The sequence below is a fragment of the Ictidomys tridecemlineatus genome, chromosome 11, assembly GCF_052094955.1.
Source record: "Ictidomys tridecemlineatus isolate mIctTri1 chromosome 11, mIctTri1.hap1, whole genome shotgun sequence".
Classification (NCBI taxonomy): domain Eukaryota; kingdom Metazoa; phylum Chordata; class Mammalia; order Rodentia; family Sciuridae; genus Ictidomys; species Ictidomys tridecemlineatus.
Genome location: NC_135487.1, coordinates 1,625,069 through 1,651,505, shown reverse-complemented (window position 1 = coordinate 1,651,505; position 26,437 = coordinate 1,625,069). Strand labels below are relative to the sequence as shown.

Below are 26,437 nucleotides of genomic sequence, written 5' to 3'. Positions count from 1 at the left end.
GATGAAGCCCCTCCTTCCTGTGGGCCCCTGCACCTACCTTCCCCAGTGCCCACAGAAGAGCTGGGAGAAGCACCACTGGGACTTGAGCAGCTCCTTCAGCCTCTCCCCTTTCCTGCCAGCACAGTCTAGGGTGTTGACTAGAACTCCACCCAACAGGTGGGAATGAGCAATCCTACCCCTCCCTGACATCTCCAGGGAGCAGAGACAGTGACCTTTGCCTATAGTCTGTGACTTTGGGCATTGTTGTTTTGAATTGGTTTCCAGGGGATCTTGTCTTAGCTGTTGAATTCCTTTTCTGCACTTTGCCTGCAATTACGAGATGCAGCCACTAGGTGGCAGTGGTTCCTCGGGCCAGTGGTCTGTTTTAAACAGATTCAGGTAGCATTTTAATTTTTCAAGGCTTATAAACAAAACAGATAAACAAGAACTAGGTGTAATTCTATGTATAACCCAAACTAGCCCACCAGGAGCGCTGCCAGGGATGTGCCAGCTGGGCATCCCTGACCTGGGTCAAAATAAGAGATTGGGTGATCCTGAGCATTGGCAGACTTCATGACTCATTTCCATGCAAACTGGGCAGTGAGGCCAGTTCTTAAGGGCCAGTTCCAGCTCCCTCTGGCTAGACCCTGGGCTATAGCTGGGGCTCCAGGGTAGGGACAGGGCAGGCTGCAGAAGGAGTAAGACACTGGAGGCCCCTGGTTCCAGTGACCACCCGAGAACCTGCTGCTGTGCTCCCGTCCCCTTGACGGAGTTCCACGCACTGAAGACAGCGTCTCTTGTGCCAGCAGATGTCAGCCATCGAGACCATGACAGAGAAGCTGGAGAGCTTCGCAGCCATGAAAGCAGACTCAGGGGGCTCGCTGCAGCCCCTGCCCCACCACCCCTTCAACTTCCGGTCCCCACCCCCCACGCTCTCGGACCCCATCCTCAGGAAGGGCAAGGAGCGGTACACGTGCAGGTGAGCCCCTGCGTGCCCCCGGAGGACTGGTGGGAAGGTGCCCAGGTGCCCAGCTATGGCTGTGAACCTGTGCCACAGGGAAACATGGTGGCCATGACTGGTCAGTTAGCTGCTTGAGGCATCCTCTGCAGCTCATGACACAGCTGGTTCACGTGAGCCCAAAACACAACCTTGGCCCACCAGCTGGAGGGGACCAACTGACCAGTGTTAGACCCTGAAGGACCCCAGCACTTGGCCCTGCCACTTTCTATGGGAGGACACTCCCCAGCTGACCTTCTGGCTGTGCAGGCCTGTCCCACTCTGTCCCTGCCGCTGTGTCCGTTGCTGGGCAGAGGGGCCGAGAGGCTTCCATCACCCTCCTCTGTGGCCCACATCACGAGTCTCCGTAAGCCTGGGCCAGGCTCCAGGGCCCACGGGGAAACTGAAACCAGGGTGCAGAATGGCCCTGCCCCGGGGCGAGGCCTCCGGTGCTGCTGACCCAGCATGGAGAGAAGACGTCAGGAAGGACGGCCTGTCGCCCCTCACACCTCCTCCTTCCACCCAGGTACTGCGGCAAGATCTTCCCCCGGTCAGCAAATCTCACGAGACACCTGAGGACGCACACCGGGGAGCAGCCGTACAGGTAGCAGCCGGGGCAGGGCGGCGGGGCTGAGCTCCGAGGGCGGGTGGGGGGCTGCGATTTTGGCTGCCTGCTTCCGCCTACCATGAACTCCCCTCCTTTGAGCAGGGACCCCCACCCTGCCTCTAGACCCTCAGAAGGGCCACAGCCCCTGGAGCGGCAGTGGGCAGGAGCCAGGGTGGTCTCGCTGAGTCCTGGGGTCTGGTCACTCTCTGGGCCTCTGTCTTCTGAGCCCACTGCTATCCTGCTCCCTCAGAGGTTGTAAGGAGGAGGCAAAAGTTACCCAGGAAGCTTCCAGAAGGCTCCCGCCATGCTCATGAAAGCAGCTGCAGGTAGCTGCTCTCCACCTGTGGCTGGAATGTCCATGGGGACAGCAGCCCAGAATCCGAGTGCGTCCACCTGAAGCTGGGGCCCCAGGGTGTCTGTGGAGCAGCTCAGTGTCATTGGCACCTGCAGCTCCTAGCCTCTCGCAACGGCTGCGGCTGCCGCCCCCTGTGGTGGACCAGGAAGTGGGTGGACCGCCGGGCAGGAGCTCTGAGCGAGCACGGGTCCCCTCCTGGCTTGGGGGTGCCCCAGGGGTTCACTCCGGGTCACAGGCAGGCTGAGGGGGGGGCACGCACCTGCTCCCACCTCACTCCTGTCTCCTGGATATGGGGTCATTGAAGCAGAGCTCACAGCAGCCCCCAGAGAGTCCCACCACCCCCACTCCAGCGATGAGGAAGCTGAGGCTCTGAGATGTCCCTCAGCTGACTGCTGTGTCCCCAGGTCCCTGTCCTCTCTGTCCCCTGGGCCTGTGGGAAAGGAAAGGGCTGAGGGTGGCACCCTGACTCTCCTGAAGCCCTGCCCAGTCAGGGAGTGGGCCTCTTAGACAGAGCCCAGGCAATTGTGACCCCGAGACAAGCGGGAAATGCCCGTTTCTCTGCCAGGACCGTTTTAGTAACGTCCTGGGGTGTGTCTGGCCAGCCGAGGCCTTGGGAATAAAGAGCATTTGGCACAGTTGAGGTTGACAGCAGCAGATGCCTGTTCTGTGGCCACACAGAGCTCCAGCTCACCAGGAATGGACCCTGTGATGCTATGCGCCCCGGGGATTCAGTGTGTGTGCCCATCCCCGGGGAGGGCGGCCACGGGGCCCGGTGTGCGTGCTGGTCCCCGAGCCCCACACAGATATATGGAGAATCTCCAGCGTCCCTGGGGCTGAGTCCCTGGCAGGGTAGGTGACAGCCCTGACGGGCCCAGTGACTGTGCCCTCGGCCCTCCCCACACACCGGCACCCGGCCCACTCTCCAAAACAGTGACTTACAACTTAACAAAGGTGAACAGCAGAAAGATTTATTTGGTCTGCTCCCCTCCCAGCAAACGAGCTCGTGTTTTTTCTGTAACGAGAGCCGACTTTTGGACAGTGTTGCGTGCTAAGAGGCCCCAGAGGGTCGAGCCGTGTTTATAGAAGAATTTAATTATCATTGATTTCTTTTGCTCTCTCCAATCTGTGAGTTTCGGCCTTGGTAACAGTAATTGCTTCACAAGTTTGTGCTGCAAATCCTGACTTGGTCTGGCTCAGGCGACCTGCTCTGAGGAGTAGCTGCCCTCCGTTTGGGAGCCCTGGTGGTCTCTAGGCTGGCTTTGATCAGGCACAGGATTTTAAGTCAGAAGAGAAAAATGCATGGCCCCTCTCCAAAGCCCACTGTGCAGGACACAGTCCCGCCACGAGGTGCTGAACCCCGATGCCGGCCCAGGTGCCAGCCCCTCCTCCGTGGCAGCACCACGTGCATGCCCACTGCATGTCAACATGCACATGTGTGCCTCTGTGTGCCCGGGAGGGGCTGGCCCTCGCCAGCAGGAGGACACGGGGCTTTTGGCAGCAGGATAATCAAAGCAGAGGATCAGACGCATCTTCCTTGTAAGTCCTGGGGTTACCTAGAGGCATCAGAGGTGTTCATGCCCTGGCGTGGAGCGGGGCTGCCTCCCGCCATCCCGGCAGCAGGGGGTCCTTGGCTGCGGCCTCCCCTGGGTGAAGCGGAGGACGAGGTGTGGCCGAGGATGCTCACTTCCTTCGCCGGCGCCCCGGGGCAGCTGGGTGCCCCTCTTCCCCCAGGGCCCCGTCCCCACCCGTCCCAAGGCTGCTAAGCAAGACAAGTCGCGTTTCTGTCAGGGGCTCCAGAGGTCCCCACAGGCCCTCGTTCTCGTTTATTTTAATTTTTAGGACTGGGCTTCAAGATCTCTTTTTTTTTTTCTTTCACTCTTAAAGTGACCAACAGCAGTTCCCCAGTGGTGGCTGGCGGTGGCCCCGCAGGTCCCAGGGAGGGGCCCACTGGCTGGGGCCTGTTTCACCTTCCGCTGCCACCCCGTCCCTGCGCACCCCCAGCCCTCCCGCCGGGTGGCGTGGCCAGGTGCGGCTGGGCCCTCTCGCTCCCTGGCGTTGGGCGCTGTGTCCCCCAAGACAGCTCCCAGCACAGGCCCCGCCGCGGGCGAACTCTGCTCCCTCACAGCCTGGACTCGCTGCTCCCTGAGTTTCACGTGGACGTCTCTGTCTAGGCCAAGAGAGGCCACAGGCAGGACACCACAACCCAGTGGACGCTGGCCCTTCCCTGACCCCCAGACGCACAGGCTCCACCCCCACACCTGCATCAGGCTCAGTCTCTGCTGGGTGTTTGTGGGGAGATGCATCAGAGGGTCCCCACATTCCCAAAGGAACCGGCCAGGAGCTGAGCCGGCTGGGCGTGAGCGTGAGCTGACAGGCTGGCCCGCGCCGGCCACCCCGGGGCTCTGAGTGCCGCTGCCCGGGAAGCCTTCGCTGGGCAGACACCAGATCAAGCTTGTCCTTCCGGAGCGATGGCCCCGAGGAACCAGAGAGCTTGGGAGCCTGGCTCCCCGGGGTCTGCATGTTGGGGGTGTTTGGGCCCCAGCGGGACAGTGCACTGGGATTAAAACGTCTCCTTTCTGGGCTCTTTGTGGGTACACTGGTTGGAGGAACCCCAGCCTTTCTGGCCCAGTCCTGGGGGAGCTCAGACCATGGCCTGCACCTGTTACTGCTCCGGTGGAAAAATCCAAGTCAGCCAGCACCTCTGGCCTCTCAGATGGCCACTCAGGTTGCCGACGGTCCCCAGGCTGAGCCGGGAGAGGCTGTGAGCAAGCCCTGTGCTCCCTGGACATCCACATGCCTGAGGCCCCTCAGCAGAGAGGTGCAGCCAGGATGGGGACAAGGGACCGAGGAGGCGGGCATGCCGAGGACCAGTGCACGGCACGTTGCCCGTGCGTTGTAGAGAAGGCTGGGGTGGACCTGGCCTCAGGCAAGAGTGGGTGCACCATGGGAGCCGCGGTTGGGGCTGCCAAGCCCAGACAGAAGGCCTGGGCACGGGGGGCCACTCCTTCCTGTCAGCACCGGCCCCCCCTCTTCTGGGGTACTCGTTATCAACCTGCAGGGTTGTGTCAGGTGGCCTGTAGATGGGGCACTTGCAGGCTGAGTCCAGGGACAGTTTCGTGCACCTGCACCCTTCACACAGGGTGTGATTGTCTCCAGTCTATCAGTGTCCAGATGTGGGGCCCAGGACCTGCCCTGAGGGCATGCTTCTGGCCCCTCAGGCTCCCTGATGTCAACCCAGACCCCTCCCATGGGTGGCACAGGGCTGCAAAGGCCACTCCTACAGAGACCCTCCCTGCTGTGTCCTGAAGTGCCCTCGGGCAAGTGTCCACATGACCAAGGCTCGTGACCAGCATGCTGGGCTGGAGTGTCCACCAGCACCAAATGTGGGTGAGGTGGGGCCTCACAGGGCCCTGGCCCGTGGGACTTCTGACTTTGCAACAGCCAGACATCCTGGTGGTGAACAGAGCCCCCACCCGTGCCCCCACCAAGGCCGGCTGCACCGGCCCTGCGTCCCAAAAGCCTCAGCCAGGCAGGGCCCACGGCCCAGAATGCCCAGTGCCTTACACAGTGGACACAGCAGTGCTTGCTTTTCAAGCATGCAAACCCACACCTCACAAACAAAATCACCCAGTGCTCCCGCTGAGACCCTGGTGAACCTACTGGAGGCTCTCTGAAGGCCAGGCGCACAGCGTCCGCGGCCAACCTCCTGCACACGTGTGGCGCCCCTGCTGGCTCTGGCCACCTCCCCTCCACCTGCCCTCCACAGTGCAGAACCGCTCTTCCCAGGGCACTCGCGGGTCTGCAGAGCTCTGGAGACCCCTTCAGCCCTCGCCCCTCTGCTCGGCTCTTTGTTTCGGTTTGGGCTTTCTTGCTGCTCAGTGTGCGGGTCACTTCAGGGCCTTCAGGGTGGTGCACAGCAGGGACCCTCCCTGGGGAAGCTGTGCAGAGGGCAGGCTTCCTCACTCGTGTGTCAGGGATCTGCTCTGAGGAAGGGGAGTCAGGACTGGCGTTGTCCTCTGGTTGTGCAGAGTGCAGGCTGGTGAGACCCTGCTGCCCAGATGGGACATAAAGATCAATTGAGCCCAAGGGTGGTGACTAAGAAGGTCGGCATAGCCCCAGGCCGTCCTCAGCCCGCTGGCTGCAGGTCCAGGAGCCCCCCACCCCACCCGCCAGGGCAGCTAAGCATTAACAGGTTTGTCACCCTGCAGCCCCAGTGAGACAGAGGGCCGCTCAGAGGGCACTTGGGAGCCTTCCTGCTGCAGAGCAAGGCTGGGGGCGGGCCTCCTGCACCTGGGAAGCTGGGGGCGGCTCTCAGCTCTGGCGTGTTGTAATGCTGCCCTCGTGAGGCTGCTGGGAGCATGTCGCCCCAGGCTGCGGACATGCCCGGCCCTGGACGCTGGAGGCCCAGCTGGACCTGCGGCACACTCAGGGCTTGATCGGGCAGGATCTGCTGCTTCAGGTGGTGGCCTGGGTGGAGGCCAGCCCCTGCCCACCGCCGTGCGCCTGTCTTCCAGGTGCAAGTACTGCGACCGCTCCTTCAGCATCTCCTCCAACCTCCAGCGGCACGTGCGCAACATCCACAACAAGGAGAAGCCCTTCAAGTGCCACCTGTGCAACCGCTGCTTCGGGCAGCAGACCAACCTGGACAGGCACCTCAAGAAGCACGAGCACGAGGGCGCGCCAGGTGGGCCGCGGGGGGCGCGGGTGGGGGGGGGGGAGGCAGGCAGGAGGGGAGGTGCTGGGGGGGCAGGCAGGAGGGCAGCTGAGAGCGCTCCAGGCAGGTCCTGCCGAGGTGCCCCTGACACCTGCCCCTCCACAGTGAGCCAGCACGCGGGGGTCCTCACGAACCACCTGGGCACCGGTGCCTCTTCCCCCACCTCCGAGTCGGACAACCACGCACTTTTAGACGAGAAAGAGGACTCCTACTTCTCTGAAATCAGGAACTTCATCGCCAACAGCGAGATGAGCCAGGCATCCTCGAGAACAGACAAGCGGTAAGGGAGACACACCCGGCCCAGAGGGCTGACCTTGGCTACCCTCTGCCAGGGCAGGCGACCTCGACCCTGGACAGGACCAGGCCCCAGGGCAGAGGAAGGCCCCAGGCCGTGAGAGGCAGGCCCCTGCCTGGCTGTCCCCCCACCCCCAGCATCGCAGAGCCACCAGGTGAGGGACTCGGTGCCTGGCACACAGCTGAGCGGCACTGGCTCTGCCGCTGTCAACAGATGCATGTGCAGAGTTCCTGCCACAGCCCAGCCATGCCCAGAAGCCCAGGGCGCTTCTGTCCACTCCAGGCACTCACTAATGGTTCCCAGCAAGACTGCTGCCCCTTTAAACATGCTTGTACACACACACACACACACACACACACACACACACACCTACACAGGCACACTTCAACTTACAGTGGGGCCATGTCCTCACAAAACATCCCGCGTGGGACATGTTGTAAGCAGAAGCTGCCGTCCGCAGCCTGACTTCTGAACTCCAGTGTGGCCACACCTGCTGAGGTGTGCGCAGAACACGCACCTCAGCCTCAGGTGAGTGCTAATGTCAAATGTCATCCCTACATCCCGCACTGTGCAGGCCTGGCTGTCCCTCCTGACCGTAGGGCTAGCGGAGGCTGTGACTCACTGCCACTGCCCAGCGTTAAGACATGTCCTCCTGTCTGAAGTCCAAAATTCAAAGTAAGGTTTCCAGCAAATACAAATCACTTTCATCCCACTGTGAAGTTGAGAAATCCTGAGTGGAACCACAAAGTCAGAGACCATACACACAAGCAGGCATGTGACACACATGTACACATGTGCATGCAGGCAGGGCACACACATGCACACACATGTGCTTATGCATATGTGTGCATGCACATACCGTGTATGTGGGGGCATGTGTGGGTGCACATGCGTAGCGTGTGCATGTGTGGGCATGTGCGTGTGTACAATGCTCTACACGTGCACACACAGAACAGTAGAACAGTGGCAGGACTCGGCTTCAGGACTTGGGTGTTCTGTGCAACCTTGCGCCCAGGGCTCTGTGTGTGGCCTGCCCAGGGCCCTCCTTCCAGAGGGCAGCTCAGAGCCCACAAGACAGGATGCAGAACATCTGCAGGACAGCCAGGTGCTGCAGACCCCAGAAGGGCTCAGGCAGGGACCCCGGGTTCCGCACAGGGGTGCCTGGCCCAGCCCGGCAGCCAGCCCAGAGCCTGCAGCCCAGCCCCAGCCCCATCCCAGTGGCCCTGGTGGCTGCAGCTCGGGTGTGAGGAAGGTCCCTGGAGACCCGGCTGCCCCAGGCCTGGCTGCCCTTCCAGGACAGGGCTGCACCTCCTGCCCTTGGTGCTCCTGGGACCTTGGGGAAGTCCCTTGAGCAATCAGTGACAGAGAACTTAGCTGTGCTTCTGCCCCCGGCAAGGAGAGTCACCTATAGGGCCCTCTTACCCTCACCCGGGGCCAGGTGCAGCCCAAGTCCTGCTCCCCATCCTTGGCTGCAGACACAGGGACTGAAGGGCCCTCTCCTGCCACTCTGAGAACACCTCCTGACTGCCAAAGACCACCCCACCCGGCCCTCGAGGCCCTGGGCAGAGCCAGACAAAGAAGGAGTTAGAACTCGCCCTTGGCGTCCTCACTGGGTGACCCAGGGCCAGTTCCAAGGTCCTGGGGCAGTCTGAGGACAGCAAGACCCCCACGCAGCACAGTGGCAGGTCAGGCCCTCCACTGAGCCACGAGGACAGGGGCATCTCTGGAAGGACAAGTGTCCCAGCTTGCGGATGAGGACAGGAGCCTTGCCATCCCGACCCTGGCCTGGCCATGGGGCTCTCCAGCAGGCCTCCCCACTGCCCCTCCCCACAGCCAGAGGGTGGGCAGCCCCAACCCGGGCACACCTGGTCCCACGCCCCACAAAGCCCAAGGTTGGGCCTCACCCAGGCCCCGGACAGCCTGTCCTGCTGCAGCGAGGCCCAGGGCCCAGCTGGCTTTGCCCTTCACTGTTCCCTGTCACTGTCACCCATGATAGTGGGGCACGGTTGACTTTAGTCAGCCCGCCTGGTGGGGACACTGGCAGTCCCACTTGGGGCTAGAAGCAGCTAACACCATGTGGCTCTCGGTCAGTAGGTGAGGCCAAGGCCTGCCAGGCTTCCTGGCCCAGCAACCCCCTCAGCCCCTGGTTGGACTGTGTTCCCAGAGTTCCCCCGTGGAACCCTCACCCCGGCGCACCTGGGCATGACAGTGTGGGGACAGGGTCTCCACAGAGGAGAGGGAGTGACCGTGAGGACTGCTGGAGTGAGGTGGCCTCTGGACCCTTACGAAAGGGGCAGTGTGAACACACAGGAGAGCCCCGTGGGGACAGAGGACAGAGACGCCAGGAGCCAGGAGACAGTTTCCCCTCAAATTCACAAGGACCTTGAGCCACACCTCCCTGACTCGGGAGCGTCGGCTTGCGGAGCTGTCAGCACCCAGGCCACCAGCACGTCGCCAACCCGAGTGGCCGTCCTCCTGTCTGAAGCCGAGAGCAGCTGGCCAGACCTGCGTGGACCCTGGTGCACCCACTCGCACCCATGGCAAGTGTCCTGTGCAGGGTGAGCAGGCAGGAAAGAAAGAGGGTAGATCCTGCTCCCCAGAGAGCAGGATTCCACACAGCCCTACGTGGGACCCGCCTGGGGCGTCTGCACCTGGCTGCCCGGCACACCTGAGGAGGCGTCGGCCTGCGGTCCACCTGCCACTCATCCTGTCTGCAGAGTGGACTGTGAGGGCCAAAGGCCAAACCCCTGCCAAGGTTACCCCACAGAGAGCCAGGGCAGGCAGCAGGACCCAATGTCCCTGGCACCTGGGCCTCCCGCTGCTTGACCCACGTGTGCACGGAGGCTCCTGGCCAACCAGCCAACAAGGTGACTCTGGATGTGTCCCTGAGCCCCTGACCTCTGGAGACTCTGCACATCCCACCGGGCAGCTCTGGGGACAGCTTCGCCAGCACCTTCCAGTCTTGGGAGAGCTGGCCATCGAGGGTCTCCCGCTCAGCCAGGCGCTGTGGAGGCGCCACCTTCAATGCCAAGAACCGACCCCTGTGTCCACCTGAGACTGTGTGTGCTGCCCAGCGCTGCTGCCGACAGTCCCCCGGGGCCCAGCAGGACGAGAGTGGGGGCTCTGGAAGCCGCAGTGGAGGACACCTTTGCCCCTCATTGGGGCCCTCTGCCAGCAGGAGCGCCCGCTTGCAGCCCCGGGCCCTGGTGGCCTTGGGCGTGAAGAGGAGTGCACCTGGGCGGGACTTTCTGCGGGGCCTGAGAGCTCTCCCCCCCTCGCTGGCTTTTCTCTTTTTTCTTTAGTAAGGAGGAGCCAGAGTAGAAGCCTCATGCCCAGGACGCAGTGACCTGGGGCTGTGAGGCGGGATCCGAGCCGCAGGAGTCCCGGGGTCTCTGAACAAGCTTGGCCAGGCTGGTGTAGACGGCTGACAGCAGGCAGCTTGAGCCCAGTGTCCCACATGTCCCTCGGGGGTCCCCTCGTGGCCCCGAGACCCTGTGCCTGGCTGGGGAACATGTGCAGATTTGGGCACCACGGGCCCTGGACAGGGCGTGCAGGCACCCTTGGGCAGTGCCCAACCCTGTCACAAGCACAGGACTACCTCTCCAGGCCCAGCCGCAGCCTTTTCCCTGACACACGCACTCCCTGGGAGCCCCTGAATGGCCTGGTGTCCACTGCTGGGGGACCTGTTTCTGTCCCTGCATCCCCCCACGGCCCTCTCCTCTCCGGTGACCTCCCCCCCTCCATCGCTCTCCGTCCATGGCAGGGAGCATGGCTGGGCCCAGGGAGGCCACCAGCTGCCCAGGACCCAGAGCTTAAGGATTCTGACATAAATGCCAGGTCTCCTGGGGAGAGCTGGGAGGCCACGGGGAGGCCAGGGAAAGAGCCGAGCCCCTGCTGGCCTTGGAGGCGGGCGAGGCAGGGCCCCTGAGCACAGCCGGCTTCCCCCCTGTCGCTTCAGGCCAGAGATCCAGGAGCTAGGCAGCAACCCCCAGTGTCCAGGCTTAGCCAGTGAGAAGCCAGAGGATGTGGAGGAGGAGGAAGAGGAGGAGCTGGAAGAGGAGGACGAGGACAGCCTGGCCGGGAAGTCGCAGGACGACACGGTGTCCCCCACGCCCGAGCCCCAGGGAGTCTACGAGGACGAGGAGGACGAGGAGCCACCGGCCTCCCTGGCCGTGGGCTTTGACCACACCCGAAGGTGGGGGCGGCTGTGGGCTGGGGGAGAGCCAGGGAGGGACTGGGCATCTCCAGGTGACCGTCCTCTTCAGGACGTCCTCCTCTGCCAGGAGGCACCTCCATCCAGGGCTCCTCCCTGCCCAGCAGGTGTGGCTTCTGCAAGCCCCCCCCCCCCCCCGTAGGAAGCCCAGGGGGTCTGGAGCCTCCGAGAGGCTGGAAGGAGAGGGCAGTAGGGAAGGCGTCCTCTGTCGGACAGGACCTGAGGGTCCAGGCACTGCCATGAGGCTACTCGCTGCTGCGTCCACCCCAGCAGTGCTGTCCGGCCTCGAGAGGGGCAGTAGGTACAGGGAAGTCCTACCAACAAGAAGCACTTCCCTTGGCACTGGGGTGACATGGCCAGCATTCCAAGACCCCCAGGGGAGGCCCCCTGGAGACGGCATTTCCTGGGCAGTTCTGGGTCCAGGGAGGGCAGCCTGGGCCCCTGCAGAGCTGCCTGGAGTCTCTCGAAATGCAGGCCTCCTTCCCCGCCCTCCGTCTCTAGACCAGAGACCACAGCTGCTGTCAGTCGTGTGTGTGTGTGACCCACTCGGCCCCGTGGGGCCCTCTGTCCATCCGCTCTCCTGCATCCGTGGCTTCCGTCTAGGCGTCCTGTGTCCATGTGTCTGTCTCCTTGTGCATGTGGCTTGTGGAGACCCATGGCATGCAGGCAGGCACACAGCCAGTCATGCAGCGTCCGACGGGCGGCCGGCGGCCAGACCAGCTAACCCTGGCCCCCCTGGTCCTTGGTGCAGGTGTCTTGAGGAGCCAGAGGGCGGCCTGTCAGCTTTGGAGCCGACGCCGGCCTTTGGGAAGGGGCCGGATCTCCACAGAGCAGCTGAGGAAGCATTTGAAGTTAAAGATGTGCTTAATTCCACCTTAGATTCTGAGGCTTTAAAACAGACCCTGTACAGGCAGGCTAAGAACCAGGTAGGTACCGTCAGAGCCCTGCCCTCCCTTCCATCTCCACCTGGCTCCGGGCCACCGCACCTCTTGTCCGAGGGACAACCCCGGTCCTCCCCTCCCGCTGGGGCCATCCCTTGCCCCAGGGGAGCTCAGACCCCTCCTCATCGTGCCCATGGAGCTGAACTCAAGTGAGGCCCTAGTGACCACCAGGGTCCCACAGCCAAGGTGAAGCAGGAAGAGGCTGAGAACAGAGAGTGGGCAGCCGGGTCTCAGACGCAGGAGTAGGGGCCACTTTCGTCCCATCCCTAGTGGGTAATGTCCCAAGAACAGCTGCTTGGGTCTCCCTATCTCTGACCCAGCTTTTCCTGGGGGACGCTGCCCTATCAAGTGGTCACCACTCCAAGCTAGAGCAGCATGGGGTGAGTAAGGGCACCAGGCTCAGCCTGGCACATCTCATCTCCATGCCTAGGGCAGTGGCCACAGGACCCTGCCCGCTGTGCCTCTGCAGCAAGCGGCCCAGGTCCCTCCACTCTCTCTGCTGCAGGGCGTGGCCCAGCCCAAGAGTCTCATCAAAAGCTGTCTGCATGTCTGTCTTCGTCTTCTACTAATGCTGTCCAGAATGTTTGCTTGGGGGGACCGGCACCTGCTTCCCCATCACCCCACCCATGAACACACAGAACGCTCCGAGTGTCCCAGGCCTGGTCACCCCCTGCCCTGAGGCCTGGGCAGAAGGACGTCCTGTTGCTGACTAAAGCCGGGAAACACATTCCCATTCCCTAGTAACTCGTCAGCTCAGAAATGCTGCCCTTTTTGTTTCTAGAAGTAGCTCTGTGACGACGCCACAGCTGCCAAGGCAGGTGTCCCCAGGCCCCTGCCCCTCCAGGCAGGGAGGATCCTGTGGGTGTGGGGTCTTAGCAGAACCTTCCACCAGGTCCCAAGGCCCTCCCAGCACAGACACCTGTCACCAGGAGGATCAAAGTGGGGGGTGAAAGGCGAGTGCAGGGAGCACCCTCAGGAGGCCACGGGGTTCGGTGTGCACTAGAGGCCCCTGGCCAGGCCACCGTGTCTTGGTGCCACTCTGGACAAACACCCCCTGCCCTGTTCTGACCCCTCACACGCCTCTGTCTTCCAGGCCAGGGGAAGACCCCAGGCACCTTTGCCCACCTCTCCCCATCTGACAGGGCCAGGCCAAGCTGGCCAGGGGCCAGCGGAGGTTGGGGACAAGGTTCAGCCCTTCCTGTCTGTGACACTGCTCACCTGTCCTGTGTCGTCCCCCTGCCAGGCATACGCAATGATGCTGTCCCTCTCCGAGGATGCTCCTCTCCACGCCCCCTCCCAGAGCTCGCTGGACGCTTGGTTGAACATCGCGGGAGCCACGTCGGAGTCTGGAGCCTTTAACCCCATCAACCACCTCTGAGGGGCCAGGAGGACCCAGGGCCAGAGTCCAAAGTCGGGGTGCCAGCTGCGCGGAATGGCGGCGGGCCCCCCGAAGCCCCCGCCACCTGCACTGGAGCACTGCTCGGCGCCCAGCCCCCACCCTCCAAGTTCAATTCTGACTTCTCCAGGGAAAACTTGGAACCCAACACTCCCCAAAGCAGCCGTGGCACACCTCCCTGCCTCTGAGGACCGGCCCTGGGAACAGCCTTCAGTCTCTGCGGGCGAGCACCAGCGACGCTCAGGCTGCTCTCGGAGAAGAGCGTGGCGGGTGAGGGTGGGATCTCAAGCCCGGATGGGAGCCCTGGGCTGCTTCTGGGAGCCTGCGTGGCACCGGAGAGTGCACAGAGGACGCAGGTGTGCCCGGAGGAGACACAGGCGCAGTTTTTATAATGAAAATGACCAGAATGACCCTTTTGGTAATCTTATTGACTACAGAGTCTATTTAAGCATGTGGGTTTTAAAAAAAAATAGACAGTATTTTTTAAAAAAATCAAACAAAATGACTTGCAAATTGTTTTTTAAAAGTAATTTTGCATTGCTTTGGAATTTCAGCTTATTTGCCAACCCAAGCCTGCCTGGGCAGCCAGCGCTGTGCTTGGGGTGTACCCTTTATACTGTAGATAATGGAGAATTTTCTATCGTTGATCCTATTTGTACAAGCCAAGGTGATTCTGGGTGCCCCCCGAGACAGAAAAGAGGCCCGGGGACTCTCCTTTGAACGTGCGCAGACCCTGCTGAGGAATTCCTAGACTTGGTGCCTGGCTGCAGGCTTGCTGGAGCCGGGACTGGGAGGTTGCCTGCCCGCTTGTGGCCTGCAAAGAAATCCACAGGCCCCCACCCATGACCCCCCAATTGTATGGGGATGTCGGGAGCCCGTGGCTCAGGTCCTGCGTGCAGAGGTGTGGCAGAGCACCTGGTGATCCTCCCCGCAAGCTCTGTGCCTCCACCACCCAGGCTGGCCCCAGCCGCTCTTCTCAAGGCAGGGTTTGTTGGGACACTCTGGGTCCCCAACCTCCTGCTCTCACCTGACCCCCAGCAGCTGGAGTGTCCTGCCCGAGGCCGAGGCCGCCAGGTGGGGTGCCCTTCCCAGCTGCACCACTTCAGGACGCCCAGCGCTGCCCGTGCCTGAGACTCCGCACCGACCACCCTGCCGCCGCTTCTGCTCTTGGCGCAGGTTCTTGACAAGACAGGGTCGGGAGCAGAAGGGGTCGGGGACCTGCTGCAAAGAGCAGAGACAGCACAGTCCCCAGGATGGGCCACTCTCTCCCTGGGGATGTGTCCACCTCTCCATTCGGACCGGCTTTAAATTATTCCCGTAGGGGCCAATTTCAAATAATTTCTTTTTTCCTGATGGAATTTACCTTAATCTGTATATAACTTGTAATTTTTTCTAATTCATTTTTTTTTCTTATTTTATTTCTTCCTTAACAGTATTTTTGGCATTAGACATTCTTATTGTGAAGAAATAATGTTAATATAAGTATCTAGTGAAGGACCAAAACCGTGTAATAAGGTTGTGTGTCGTGTGATCACTAACCAGGGAGGGGGGCGGTTTTTAATGTGCCAAATACCCCCGCGTCCCCCCCTCACGAATCCTGCTGTCACTGCTACCCATTTACCAGACAATCATGTGTTTTGTTAAATTTGAGTTTCAGCTGCATTTAAGACAAGTGTTCTATTTATTTCTTTTATTGTTTGGAAGAAAAAAAAAAACAAGAAGAGAAAAAAAAATTGCCCCAGTTTCCCTTTAAACAAAGAGGAGCAAAAATGCACAAAACCAGGGCACAGGGCCTGACACAGTGTAGCTCTGTGCCCTGCGGGGACCTCCCCGTGGTTGCTCCCGGGGGCGATAGGCAGTATTGAAGCCGGCGTGTTCCATGATGACCGCCTCTTGATGCCAGGTGGCCAGGTGAGCTCTGGAGACTCCCACCCCGGACGGAGGCCCCTGCAGACACCAGGGACCTGCAGGTCCCAGTGAAAGGGCTTCTCCCCTTGCTAAAAGAGAGAGCCAGCCTGCCCCGGGACTGGCCTTGCGCACCTGTGGCAGGCTGGAAAGACGCCCTCGGGGAGCCGGACTCGCCAACACACCTGCCCAGGACGGCTCCTCACAGACCCGCCAGGTCCGGCCCAGGGATTTCCACTTCCTCCTTGAACCAGGTGGGACCCTCACGAAAACCCAACCTCAGACACAGACCCCCCACTTCTGTAAACCCAAATTATATGATTTCTTCTGCGAAAGAACAAGGTGTGTGCTTTTCTTTGCGATGTGCTGCTCTCTCCCAGCGGGAAGTTTGGATGGAGGAGGCCCAGGTGTGTCTTGGCAGCGGCAGGACAGACAGGCCCCCCTCGTCACCCTGGGGTGCCCTGCCCAGTTCTGCCATCTGGGGCGCATCTTCCCGTGCATTTTCTCTTCTCTTCCTTCTCTTCTTCCCTCTCTCCAAAGAGCCCTGGCTGCACATTTGTCATGTATTTTTGTCCCCACAAGGATAGGAGGCCCAGCTTCTCTTGAACACCCCTGGGCCCAGCACTCGGCATTTTGGGGTGCTCTGCCCTTAGACCCCCTGACAAAGAGAGCGATCCCCAAGTTGCGTCAGTGCTTGGTACTGCCCCAGACCCAGCCAGCTCCAGGCTCCTGGCTTTCCTGGTGTCTGGTCACTCAGGCCCAGTGTCCTCCACACTAGGAGACCAACTGGGAGTCAGGGGGCCAAGCCAAGACCCTGGCCCCCAGAGCCCCAAGCCCAAACGGGGGGCCATGTGGCTCTGCAGCAAGGGCAAAGAAGGGTCAAGGCGGCTGGCTGGCCAGCCACCCTCTGTGGAAGGTGGCTCAGTTGAGGCCAGTCTGCCCAGTGTGTGGCCTGGAGGATGACTCCTTTGGATTGTTGGTCCTCGTCCCCCAACAGAAATTCAGAGGAGGCCCCTGCACCTTCCCTCTGCGTCCTGGGACCCTGTCCCTGGTGAGGCCCCAGCTGTGTGCTGTTGCTGCCCCCATCCCAGGATGCTCAGGGAGGACATGTGCGGCTGCCCGTCCTACTGAACAGGCAGATTCTGCATGAGGGAGCCCCGTGATGTCCCTGAGCAGACCCAGGGAGGTGGACTAGTGCATGGGGTAGGCACAGAGTGGCCTGAGACACTGCCCAGCCCGAGGGGCCCTCCTTCCCCAGGCCAAGAGTGCAGCTGGCCTTTCCAGACCCTGCTGGACCCAGACCCCCGTGACCCAGAGTCCAGCCCTGGAGACCCGAGGGCCCCTGGCCCCTCTGCTTCTGCTACTTCCCCAGCGAGTATATGCAAACACCCTCCTGATACATATCACGTGTTTTAGCACTGGATTGTGGCCTCTGTCCCCATCCTCGTCCCCTGCCTGAGTGACTGAAACCTACTGAGCTCTTCCAGGGAGGGGAGAGGAGGGCTTGCCCCATACTGCCACAGGATGGGGACGGGGGTCGGGGAGCCGGGGCGGCGCTCCCTCCCGGCTGGGAACACCGGACACCGTCCTGGTCAGTGGAGGTCAGCTGGGTGTCCAGAGCCATGGAACTGTCGGCCGCATTGAGTGATACTGTGACGAAGACGTCTTGCGTCATTCCGAGAAGAGTCCCTTTCTCTTTCATTCCATTTTTCATTTGTTTGTTTATTCATTCTTTTCTGTCACGGATTCATAGTTACCACTTTTGGAAAAAAAAGAAAAGAAAAGAAAAGAAATCCCAATACCTACAGGCAGCTTGAGTTTCCAAACGCGCAATTCACCTGTGAACAAGGTAACTCTAGAGATGTCCTTCAGCGCCTCCGGTCTCGCCGCTTGTTCAGCACAAGGGAAGCGGAGCCCTGGTGTCAGAATCTGTAATTTAAAGCGTGTATATAGATATACTTTGTAACTGAGGGTCTGTCTGCATTTCTGCATATGCATTGCCCCGGCCGCACAAGGACCACAGACCTGTGCGTCCACGCCATTGTCACATGGCAGATTGGGTTGAGTTCTGTTTTGGGGTTTTTTTTGTTTTGTTTTGTTTCTTTTAGAACTGTATAGTGTTGAAAAAGAAATCAAATGTAAATGTCTGGTTTTCATATATTGTTTTTTTTTTAAAAAAAAAAAAAAAGAAAAGAAAAACCCATCGAGAAGGAGGGCGGTGCTCGCCGCACCCCTCCGTGGTTGTAAATGGCTTCTGTTGTTTATAAGCAAACTGTGCATGACTCGTGTTTAGCGGTCATTATCGTGTCTGTTTGTGAAATTTTATTACAAGGAAAATTCCGTAGATGCACTTATGGATCTGTGAGTAGGGTCCACGTCCAGACTGGGAGCCCTAAGCCGCCCACGCAGAGGGCCGGCCCTCGCTGACCCGGACGTCGCTGCAGGAGGGCGGTGAAATGAGAAGACTTGGCGTGTAGTAGAGAATCCAGAGCCGTCTTGCAGGTTTCATTTTGATGCTCGTGACGAAGAAAGATGTACTTGTGTAGAGAGATTTCTTTAAGGTGAAGCCTAGCAGAAGCTGATTTTGAGGTTAATGCTGTAGAATAGGACTGTATACCAAATGTAATCTTTCCAATGCCACAATGAATTTATACATGAGATTGATATGCAATAAATCTGTGTGGTTTTCTAAGCCTCGCTGCCTGGAGCTTCACTGGGGGAGGGACCCAGACCTCTGGGGAGGGTGGGGCTTGGCCCCAGCCGAGGTCCCCAGCTATGACAGAGGAATCTGGTCCCCAAAGCCACCTTCCCTGTGCCAGACAGGTGAACAGGGATGAGCAAAGGCCCTGGGGCTGGGAGGAGCAGATCCAGCCTCCCGCAGGCGCCTTTCTGGCCTTGTGCAGGCTGCCCCTCCTCTGGGGACCCCTTCCTGATGTCCACCTTCCTTCAGGCCCAACCCATCCTGCTCTAACCAAGAGGACTGTGATGCATACACCTCAAAAGGCCAGGGCCCGGCCCTTCAGAGCCCTGCTGCACCGAGGTGGGCCTCCCAGGGCCCTCACCACCTCAACTTCCCGCTGGCTCCCAGGTCAGCTCACGTTCCTGGCAGCCAGGCTTTGCTTCTGGACGTCCACCCCTGCCCTGGTCACTGCATTTCTCCTGTGCTCCTCCCTGCCAGCTGCTCCATAGACCCCCAGCCTCTGGGCAAAGCCCCTTCTTCCTACCCCTCCACCTGCTCCAAGGCGGGCCTGGCCAGGTTTGGGTGGCAGACGGCCATGAGATGGCGGTGCTAGGTAGCGAGGCTGAGGGCTGGCCCTCTGGTGCCTCATCTCCTGGAGAGACCCCATTCTCAGTGGCCTAGGCCTGGCCTTGGGGCTCTGACGCCTGCCCTTCCTCGGCCATCGCCTGGCCACCAGACCTGACTCCCACAGGGAGCTTCTCACCTGCAGGTACAGCCTGGCCGGGCCTCCTCCAAGCCCTCTGCCTGGCTCCCCACCGGCACCTGCCACCCTCCCTCCACCATTTGCACCTCCAAGTGGCAGCTCCCAGATTCCCAGGACTCACACCAGCCTCCAAGGCTCGTGGCCTCTGCCCTCCCGCCAGACCTAGCTGGGGTGGGTGGGCATCACAGCTTCCCTCCTGAGGCCCTCGCCCAGTGAGGCTCCTGTCCCACAGAACCTCCCCACCCACCCACGGTGGGCCCTCGGGGGTGTCCAGGGCCCTGCGGCTGCAGGTGGTGGTTTGGCTCTCCTCCTCCAGCAGCTCTGGAAGTGCTGGGGTGTCCAGACCCCGGGATACGCAGGGACCCCTCTGCCTCTGTCCACTGCTGCCCATAGCCCCCCTGACACAGCCCTCAGCACCCAGGGACAGCAGACGGGCGGACCGGCGGAGGGATGCTTGCTGAGAGCCATCTCTCAGCACGGATTCTGGAAACACTAGGGCCTCCAGCGCCCACTGAGGGGCCAGAACATGCGCTGGTGACAGTCCCCAGAACTGGGGGACCTGGAGTCCCCTGAACAGTGAGCCCCAGCAACTGACAAAAGGAAGGGGTGGGAGTCGATCTCCGTGCAGGACCCCCAGGCCCAACCGGGCACCGAGCCGTTCTGCCTCGCACACCGTCACCCAGGTCGTTTCCCAGCGCGCTGCTGGGGACAGTCCTAGCATTCTGGGCTGTCCACCTTCCTGACGGGACTGGCCGAGCCTGGTGTGGCCTGGAGCCCTGGTGGTCAGAAGGGGGTTGGCCCAGAGCTCAAGGCCCAGAGGCGGCTGGACCGGCCCCTCTTTGGAAAAGAGGCTTCCGTTCTCGGAGGATAAATGGTGTGAATCCCAAACCAGCGGATGGCTGTGCTCCCAACAGTCATTCACAGAGATGGAATGACAGCGACAGCCCCCGGGAGCCCCTGGAGCTCGCCAAGCTGGGGCTCCGGCATGTGACACTGTCCCCTCGCGTTCAGCCTGGCAGCGAGCTGCCTGTTAGCCCTGGAGGGGAGCCACTGATAATGGCCCCATTGTTGGGACCCGCAGGACGGCAGAACAGCGGTGGACAGAACACTGCCGACAAGAGGACCCTGTCTCCCCACGGCCGCTCCTCACACAAAGGACTGAGGGGAAGGCCCCGATTGGGGAACAGGGGAAGGAATGGACAGGAAGGGTAAAAAGTGTCCGTGAAGAATCTGTTTTCTGGGAAGAGAAGTGCGTCTCTTTCCCCTGGGCCTCCCGGGGCCAGGCGGGTCGCCAGAAAGCTCCAGAGGGAACGTCACCTCACCCCTCGGGGCAGCAGGTGCCCACGGACCCAGAGGAGGGCGGAGGCGGGGCCAGCGCTGAGAGGACGGGGAGCGGCCCCTGGGCAGGGACGCTCCAGGGGCACCGGGTCCCGGTGGATGGAGCTCGCCCTCCAGCTCAGAGCGTCAGAGGATGGGACTCTGTGGTGACAACTTTCAGTGGTGGCCTGAGGCCGTGCCACGGGGCCCTGAAGACCCAGGGAAGGCATTGGCTCCTCCTCTGCCCAGGGTGGGCCTCGTGGTGCTGAATTCCTGAGCCCACAGGGACACGGGGAGGGTCCAGGAAGCCAGAAAGGCAGGTCGGAGCAGGATCCAGCCTTTAAAATGCAGAGACCTATGCGCCGCGGGCAGCGTAGAGCCCAGCTGGAAAGACCCCGAGTGTCCACCCTACGGTGAGCAGCAGAGGAAGGAAGGCCTCGGGGGGACACGCGGAGGCCGCTCACTAGCTCACTTGGAGAGAGAGCGCCGCAGCACCTGGGACAGGCCAGGGCATGGGGAGCCGGACACGGGAGGCCCCCGGGGAGCCCTGGCCCCTGGGGTCCATGGGACATCCTGTGGGCTGGACAGCAGCACTGGGGCTTCTTCTATTTATGCTGAGGTAGAAGCAGAAACAAAACACAGGACGTGAGAGGTCCAGTCCTGGCCACTTGAGGCCTTGAGCGGCCGAGTTCCTGTTTGGCTTGCTGGCTGATTGCTGCTGACCGCGGGTCACAGAGCTTTTAAAAATATCATATTTAAATAAATATCATATTTATTATAAAAATATCATATTTAAATTAAATATCATATTTAAATTAAATATTTAAAATAGTCTTTAAAAGACTTTATTTTCAGGCAGTTTTAGTTCATGACAAAACTGAACAGAAGTTAGAGGTTGGGCGTGGACCTCTACGAGTGTCCCCCACGGGAGCCACACGTTTGGCACAGTCGACGAACCTGCAAAGGGCACACTCTCACCCAGACTGCACGGGGGTCTGGGCTGACCGCCGTGGTCCCAAAGGGCACCGGGGCCTCATACGGCCCCCTGGTAGGGCTCCCAGGCTTCTTCACTGGAGCAGCCGCGGCCACTTCTCCTTCTTTTTATTGTTTTTAGTTAAACCTGTCTTTTTCTGAGCTCGTGGTTGTATTCAGGTGAACTCACCTTTGGGCCTGTTTGGATTCATCTTGGTCTCATTGGGGCTTTTGGCTTTTTCCTGCTCTCTTTCTTTGGGGGCTGCACTGGTGTGACCTCCGTGGATTCTGACGAGCGGATGAGACGTGTGCACTGAAGTGTCAGCACGGCTCTGTGCCCCACCTGTGCACGGCCCCCACCTCCCACCACCCGACTGTGCCTTCAGGGTCGCACACTCCTTCACCATCTGTGTGTGTTTTATGGCTCTTTCTCAGCTCATGCCCGTACTTGGACTGGCACAGAGTAGATGTGGTCAGAGCCCAAGAAGGGCACCTCCAGGCCTGCTGTCAGCTGTGGAACAACCTCTGTGGGGCCGTTCTGCACTGCTAAGAGTCCCATTATTAACACGTGTGGGATAGTGTCAAATGCTCTTCTCCACCTTCCAAAAAGAAGGTATGATTTTCCTCCTGCATTCTGTTAAAGGGGTAAGTTACACTGGTTTTCAAACATTAAACCAACTTTGCATTCCTAAAACAGACCCCACTTGATTAGGATATGATCTATTGCACACACCTGGATTTGATTTATTAATGTTTAGCAAAACATTCCTGCACTTTTGTCTACAAGGAATATTAATTTGCAATTTTATTTTTTCTTGAAATGTGTTTGATATTGGTATTAGGATAACACTGGCCGCGTAAAACAAGATGAGCACTGTCCTCTCTTCCTTGGGTTTCTAAACAACGGGGCCAGGCTGGTACTATTTCTGGAGCAGCCTCCACATAATGTTTCACTAACCTCAACATGACATCATCAGGGTCTGGAGTCCTCTTTGCAGAAAAGTGGGGGTTTGGGGTTTTTTTTTTTTTTTAAGAATTCTATTTCTTCAATAGATAGAGTGCTATTTGGATTTTCTCTTTGTTCTTGTGCCAGTTTTGATGACATGCTTTTCAAGAAACTTGGTCGTGTCACCTCAGTTGTTGAACCTACTGACAAAATTCTCTGCCATGTGCGTGCTGTCAGGTCTGTAGGGATGGCTCCTCGGCCCTGATGCTGGTTGTTGGAGTCTTTATCTCTCACTTTCTCTGGCAGACTATCAAACAACAGTTGTTTTATTGATTTGCTATGATAGGGGTTTCTTATTGCACAGATTTTTATTGATTTATTATTTCATTCCTTCTATTTACTTTGGCTTTAATTTCCACTGATTTTTTTTTCCAACATTTACAGATGGACGCATAGGTCAATGATTTTGAACATACCTTCTTTTGTAATATAAGCACTCAAAGCTACAAATTTCCCTCAAGGCCCTGCTATAGATGCATCCCACAAATTTTGGGTTTTTTTTTTTCATTATAATTCAGTTTAAAATGTTTTCTAACATTTCCTGTGATTTCTTCCTTGACCTTTAGGTTCCTTTAAAATGTATTCATTAATTCTCAAATAGTTGGGAGTTTTGCAGGTATTGTCTTTTTATTGGTTCCTACTTAACTGTGCTGTGATCAGAGAACATGGTCTGCATAACTCCTGTCATTTAAAATGTGTCAAGGCTTGCTTTATGGCCTGACTTATGTTTATCTTGGTGAACATCCATGTATTGCCATGCCTGCATGGTGACTGTGTGAGTGGGTCAGGTCCGGTTGGTTAACTGCGCTGTTTGAGTCTTTTACAACCTTATTGAGTGTCCCATCTACTTGCTCCATCCAGGGTTGAGAGAGTTTTGAAATCTCCAACTACAGTTGTGGGTCTGTTTCCTCTCTCACTCTGGTCAGTGGTCATTTGTCCTCGCAAGCCTGCTGTTGTGTGTGTAAATGTGCAGGATCTCTGTCTCCTGGGTCAGTGGAACTCCTCATCATTATATCATGTCCCTCTTTCCCTGCGGCAGTATTCCTGTCCTGAAGTCTACTTTTTCTTACCCTAGAAGCTACTCCTGTTTTCTTATGACAAGTGTTGACATGAATATTTTATATCCTTATTTTGCTGTTTCTTTATATGTGAATCACCATATCTAATAGTCATCATATATCAGGTCTTTTTTTTCTAGTCTGATAATCTCTATCTTTTAACTCGTGTTTTTAACCCATTTACATTTAACATAATTATTGACTGGGTTGGATATAAGCTACCATCTTGCTTTTTGTTTTCTAATGGTAATATCTGTTGTCTTTCTTCTGTGTCCTAATACTAGAAGATATTAATCCTGTTTTCTTTTAGATTAATAGTCCCAGTATTCTATTTTACCTTTTCCCTTGGCTTATTAGCTATAACTCTTTGACTTAACTTTCAGCATTGTTCTTTAGTTTATTATTTTCTGTCTTTAAGTGATTTGAACCACTGCATGTAAAAATATGAGTTTTATAACTGTCTATCTCTATTCTCTTCTCTTGTCCTTTGTGCTTTTAATGTAATATGTTTCACTTTACAGATGTCATGAATTTCAAAATGCAGTTGTTACCTTGACTTTAAAAATATATTATCTTTAAATAATTTTAGAGCACGGGAAAAAATCTTTCTCTCATTTATCCATACACTGACAATTTCCAAGGTTTGTATTCCTTGTCTGAATTGACACCTGGTTTTATTTTCTTCTAACTTGAAAAAGTCACTGTGACGTCTTTTCCTAGTGCAGTTCTGTTGGTCATGGATTCTCTCAGCTTCTGTCTGAAAATGTCTTCATTTCATTTTCGTTTTTGAAGGATGCTCTCCCTGAGATGATCCTGGTGCTTGAGGATCTTGTTTTCTTTCCGTCCTCCGAAGACCTCTTCTGCTCTCAGCTTGCGGCACTTCTGACGGTAAGCCAGAAGTCCTTCTTGTCTCTGTCCCTTAAGTCCCCCGCCCAGCTGGTTCCCAGCCACTGGAGGGCGAGGCACCTTGGGGCAGCTTCTCCTGCACATCAGGTGCCGTGAGGCTCTTGGCTCTGCGGATCTGACTTTCATCCCATTTGGAACTCTTTCGGCCATCATTTCTTCCCTCGACCGTTCCTGGACGGTTCCACACTGTCTCCCGGCCATGGGGCTCTGCTTAGCCTCCCCGGCCTTGCTTCTGGGTGTCAGGGTGGATGGCTTTGGCCTTGATCTTTGCTTTCTGCGGTGCCTGGGCTGCTGCTGATGCCACCCACTGGCTTCTTATTCCACGTTGTTGTTTCCATCTTTAGAGTGTCCCTGTCCCTTCAGCTCGTCACCACACTCTCCATCTCCCTCCGGGTTATGGCCTTGCTTCCTGCTCCCACCTCCGGGACTGGGTGCTGGGTGCTGGAGGCTGCAGACACTCCTGGTTTCTGGGCCTCGTTCTCTCTCCTTTCACAACTTGAGTTCTGTGCTGATGGGTGTCTCGTGCACTTGCCGATCAGGCCGGCCTCTCCTGGACCTGACCTCTCCTGGACCTGGCCCCTCCTGGACCTGGCCCCTCTGGACCTGGCCCCTCCTGGACCTGGCCCCTCCTCGACCTGGCCCCTCCTGGACCTGGCCCCTCCTGGACCTGGCCGCTCCTGGACCTGGCCCCTCCTGGACCTGGCCCCTTCCTGAACCTGGCCCCTCCTGGACCTGGCCCCTCCTGGACCTGGCCCCTCCTGGACCTGGCCCCTCCTGAACTTGGCCCCTCCTGGACCTGGCCCCTCCTGGACCTGGCCCCTCCTGGACCTGGCCCCTCCTGAACTTGTTCTGAAGCTTTTCTGGTCACATCTGGAGGAGCCCCTGCTCCAGGACTGGTTCAGCCGGCCCCTGAGACCTGGCTGTGATGGTGAGTGCGCTGGGGAGCAGTCGGCCTCCTCATCCCGGGCGGCTGGGTTGAGTGGCTCCTGCCCCGTGGACACAGGCGTGTCTTGGCCCACAGAGCTCCTGGGGTAGCTGCTGCCCCGCTCCCGAGGCCTCACTCTGTGGTGCTCAGCCATCGTTTGGTCACAGGTGCTATTGGGATTTCAGCTCTCCAGGGCTCTGCCCACAAGTCCCAGGCCACTGGCCTCCCCTGGCTCTGCCTCTCCTCCTGCAGGGTCGGGCAGAACCCCGCTGTCCACACCACAACAGCTGCTTCTTGTGCTTTGGGTTCAGTTTTCTAGTTGCCCCTGGCGGGAGGGGAGTCTGGTGCCCACCGTGGCCACAGTACCCGAAAAGCTTCAGTTCTTACCTCGAGGGAGACGTGGGGTTTTGATTTGCTTGTTTTTAATCACGTGCACTTCTCCGTCAGCCTGAGGGGTCCCTGATCATTCCCAGGGGTCCTGGGATCAGGGAACACAGTCACTCTGGTGCCCTAACAGCAGATGACCACGGTTTGGGTTAGGGTTAGGGTTAGGGTGCTCAGCACCCACAGGGCCCCAGGCCTGGTGGGGAGGGGGGGCTCTGCAGGGGTTCCTTGCTGAGTGTTCCCAGAACACCCCCCCCCCCGCAGAGGTCATCACTGCTCTATTTAACCAGGAGGAATCTCTATCCCATTGTCACCCAGCCAACAGGTGGCCTGGCCTGGGCTCCAGAGCACCTGGCGTTCCTTGGCTTGTGGCCGCCTCACACAACCAGCCCTGCACCCATCTCCCAGGGTTGGTCTGCACCCAGGTGGGGTCAGGGCCCACCGTGGGGCGGCACAGCCTCACCAGAGCTTGGCTGCACTGGCGAGGACACTGCTCCAGAGGAGGAGGTCTCACTCGCAGGTTAGGGGTAGGAGCTGCACATATTTGCAGGGACAACACTGTCCACCCACCCGAGAGCTACTCGGGCGGGGTGGGTGGGGCACATGGTCCTGGCTTCACGGGGTCATCCAGGAAGGCCTTCAGAGGAGCGCCCTCGGGGCAGAGACGCCAAGGACTGGGGCAGCTGTCCCTGGGCATGGGGAAGGCAGACAGGAGCTTTGCACCTCAGGACCCTTGTTTATTCAGGGGGGAGTGAGACCCGCGAGGTCACCCTGGGGTCTCACAGAGGAGGAGCGCTTGGCTCCCAGGCCAGGGACCGAGGCTAGGAAGGGAACCTACTGCCATCATCCAGGGTCATCGGCTCTGTGCCACCCAGTGCCCACTCCCTGGACCCGCTGCCCCTGGCCCTACCATGAGTGCAGAGTGCACGGACCAGGCCTGCTGGCAGCCCTCCCAGTCCTTCCCTCCCTGGGGGTCCCTCGCAGGTCTCGGCTGGTGCCTTCCCACCTCGGCACCCAGCCCAGC

General features: G+C 58.7%; 1 protein-coding gene across 9 annotated transcripts in view; it reads left to right on the top strand.

The window, feature by feature from the left end:
• Prdm16 (PR/SET domain 16) overlaps positions 1–18,094 on the top strand; it is a 318,869-nt gene extending 300,775 nt beyond the window's left edge. For 4 of the 9 annotated variants that reach the window (XM_078025076.1, XM_078025079.1, XM_078025074.1 and 1 more), the window contains 7 exons: positions 786–958; positions 1,503–1,580; positions 6,453–6,622; positions 6,758–6,932; positions 10,906–11,142; positions 11,912–12,086; positions 13,345–18,094. In XM_078025076.1, coding sequence (XP_077881202.1) covers positions 786–958; positions 1,503–1,580; positions 6,453–6,622; positions 6,758–6,932; positions 10,906–11,142; positions 11,912–12,086; positions 13,345–13,479 — 1,143 coding nt within the window. In that variant the 3' untranslated portion in view covers positions 13,480–18,094. The remainder of the gene's footprint in view (positions 1–785; positions 959–1,502; positions 1,581–6,452; positions 6,623–6,757; positions 6,933–10,905; positions 11,143–11,911; positions 12,087–13,344) is intronic. The other 5 variants (XM_078025075.1, XM_078025073.1, XM_078025077.1 and 2 more) reach the window with 4 other exon arrangements.
• The last annotated feature ends 8,343 nt before the right edge of the window (positions 18,095–26,437 follow it).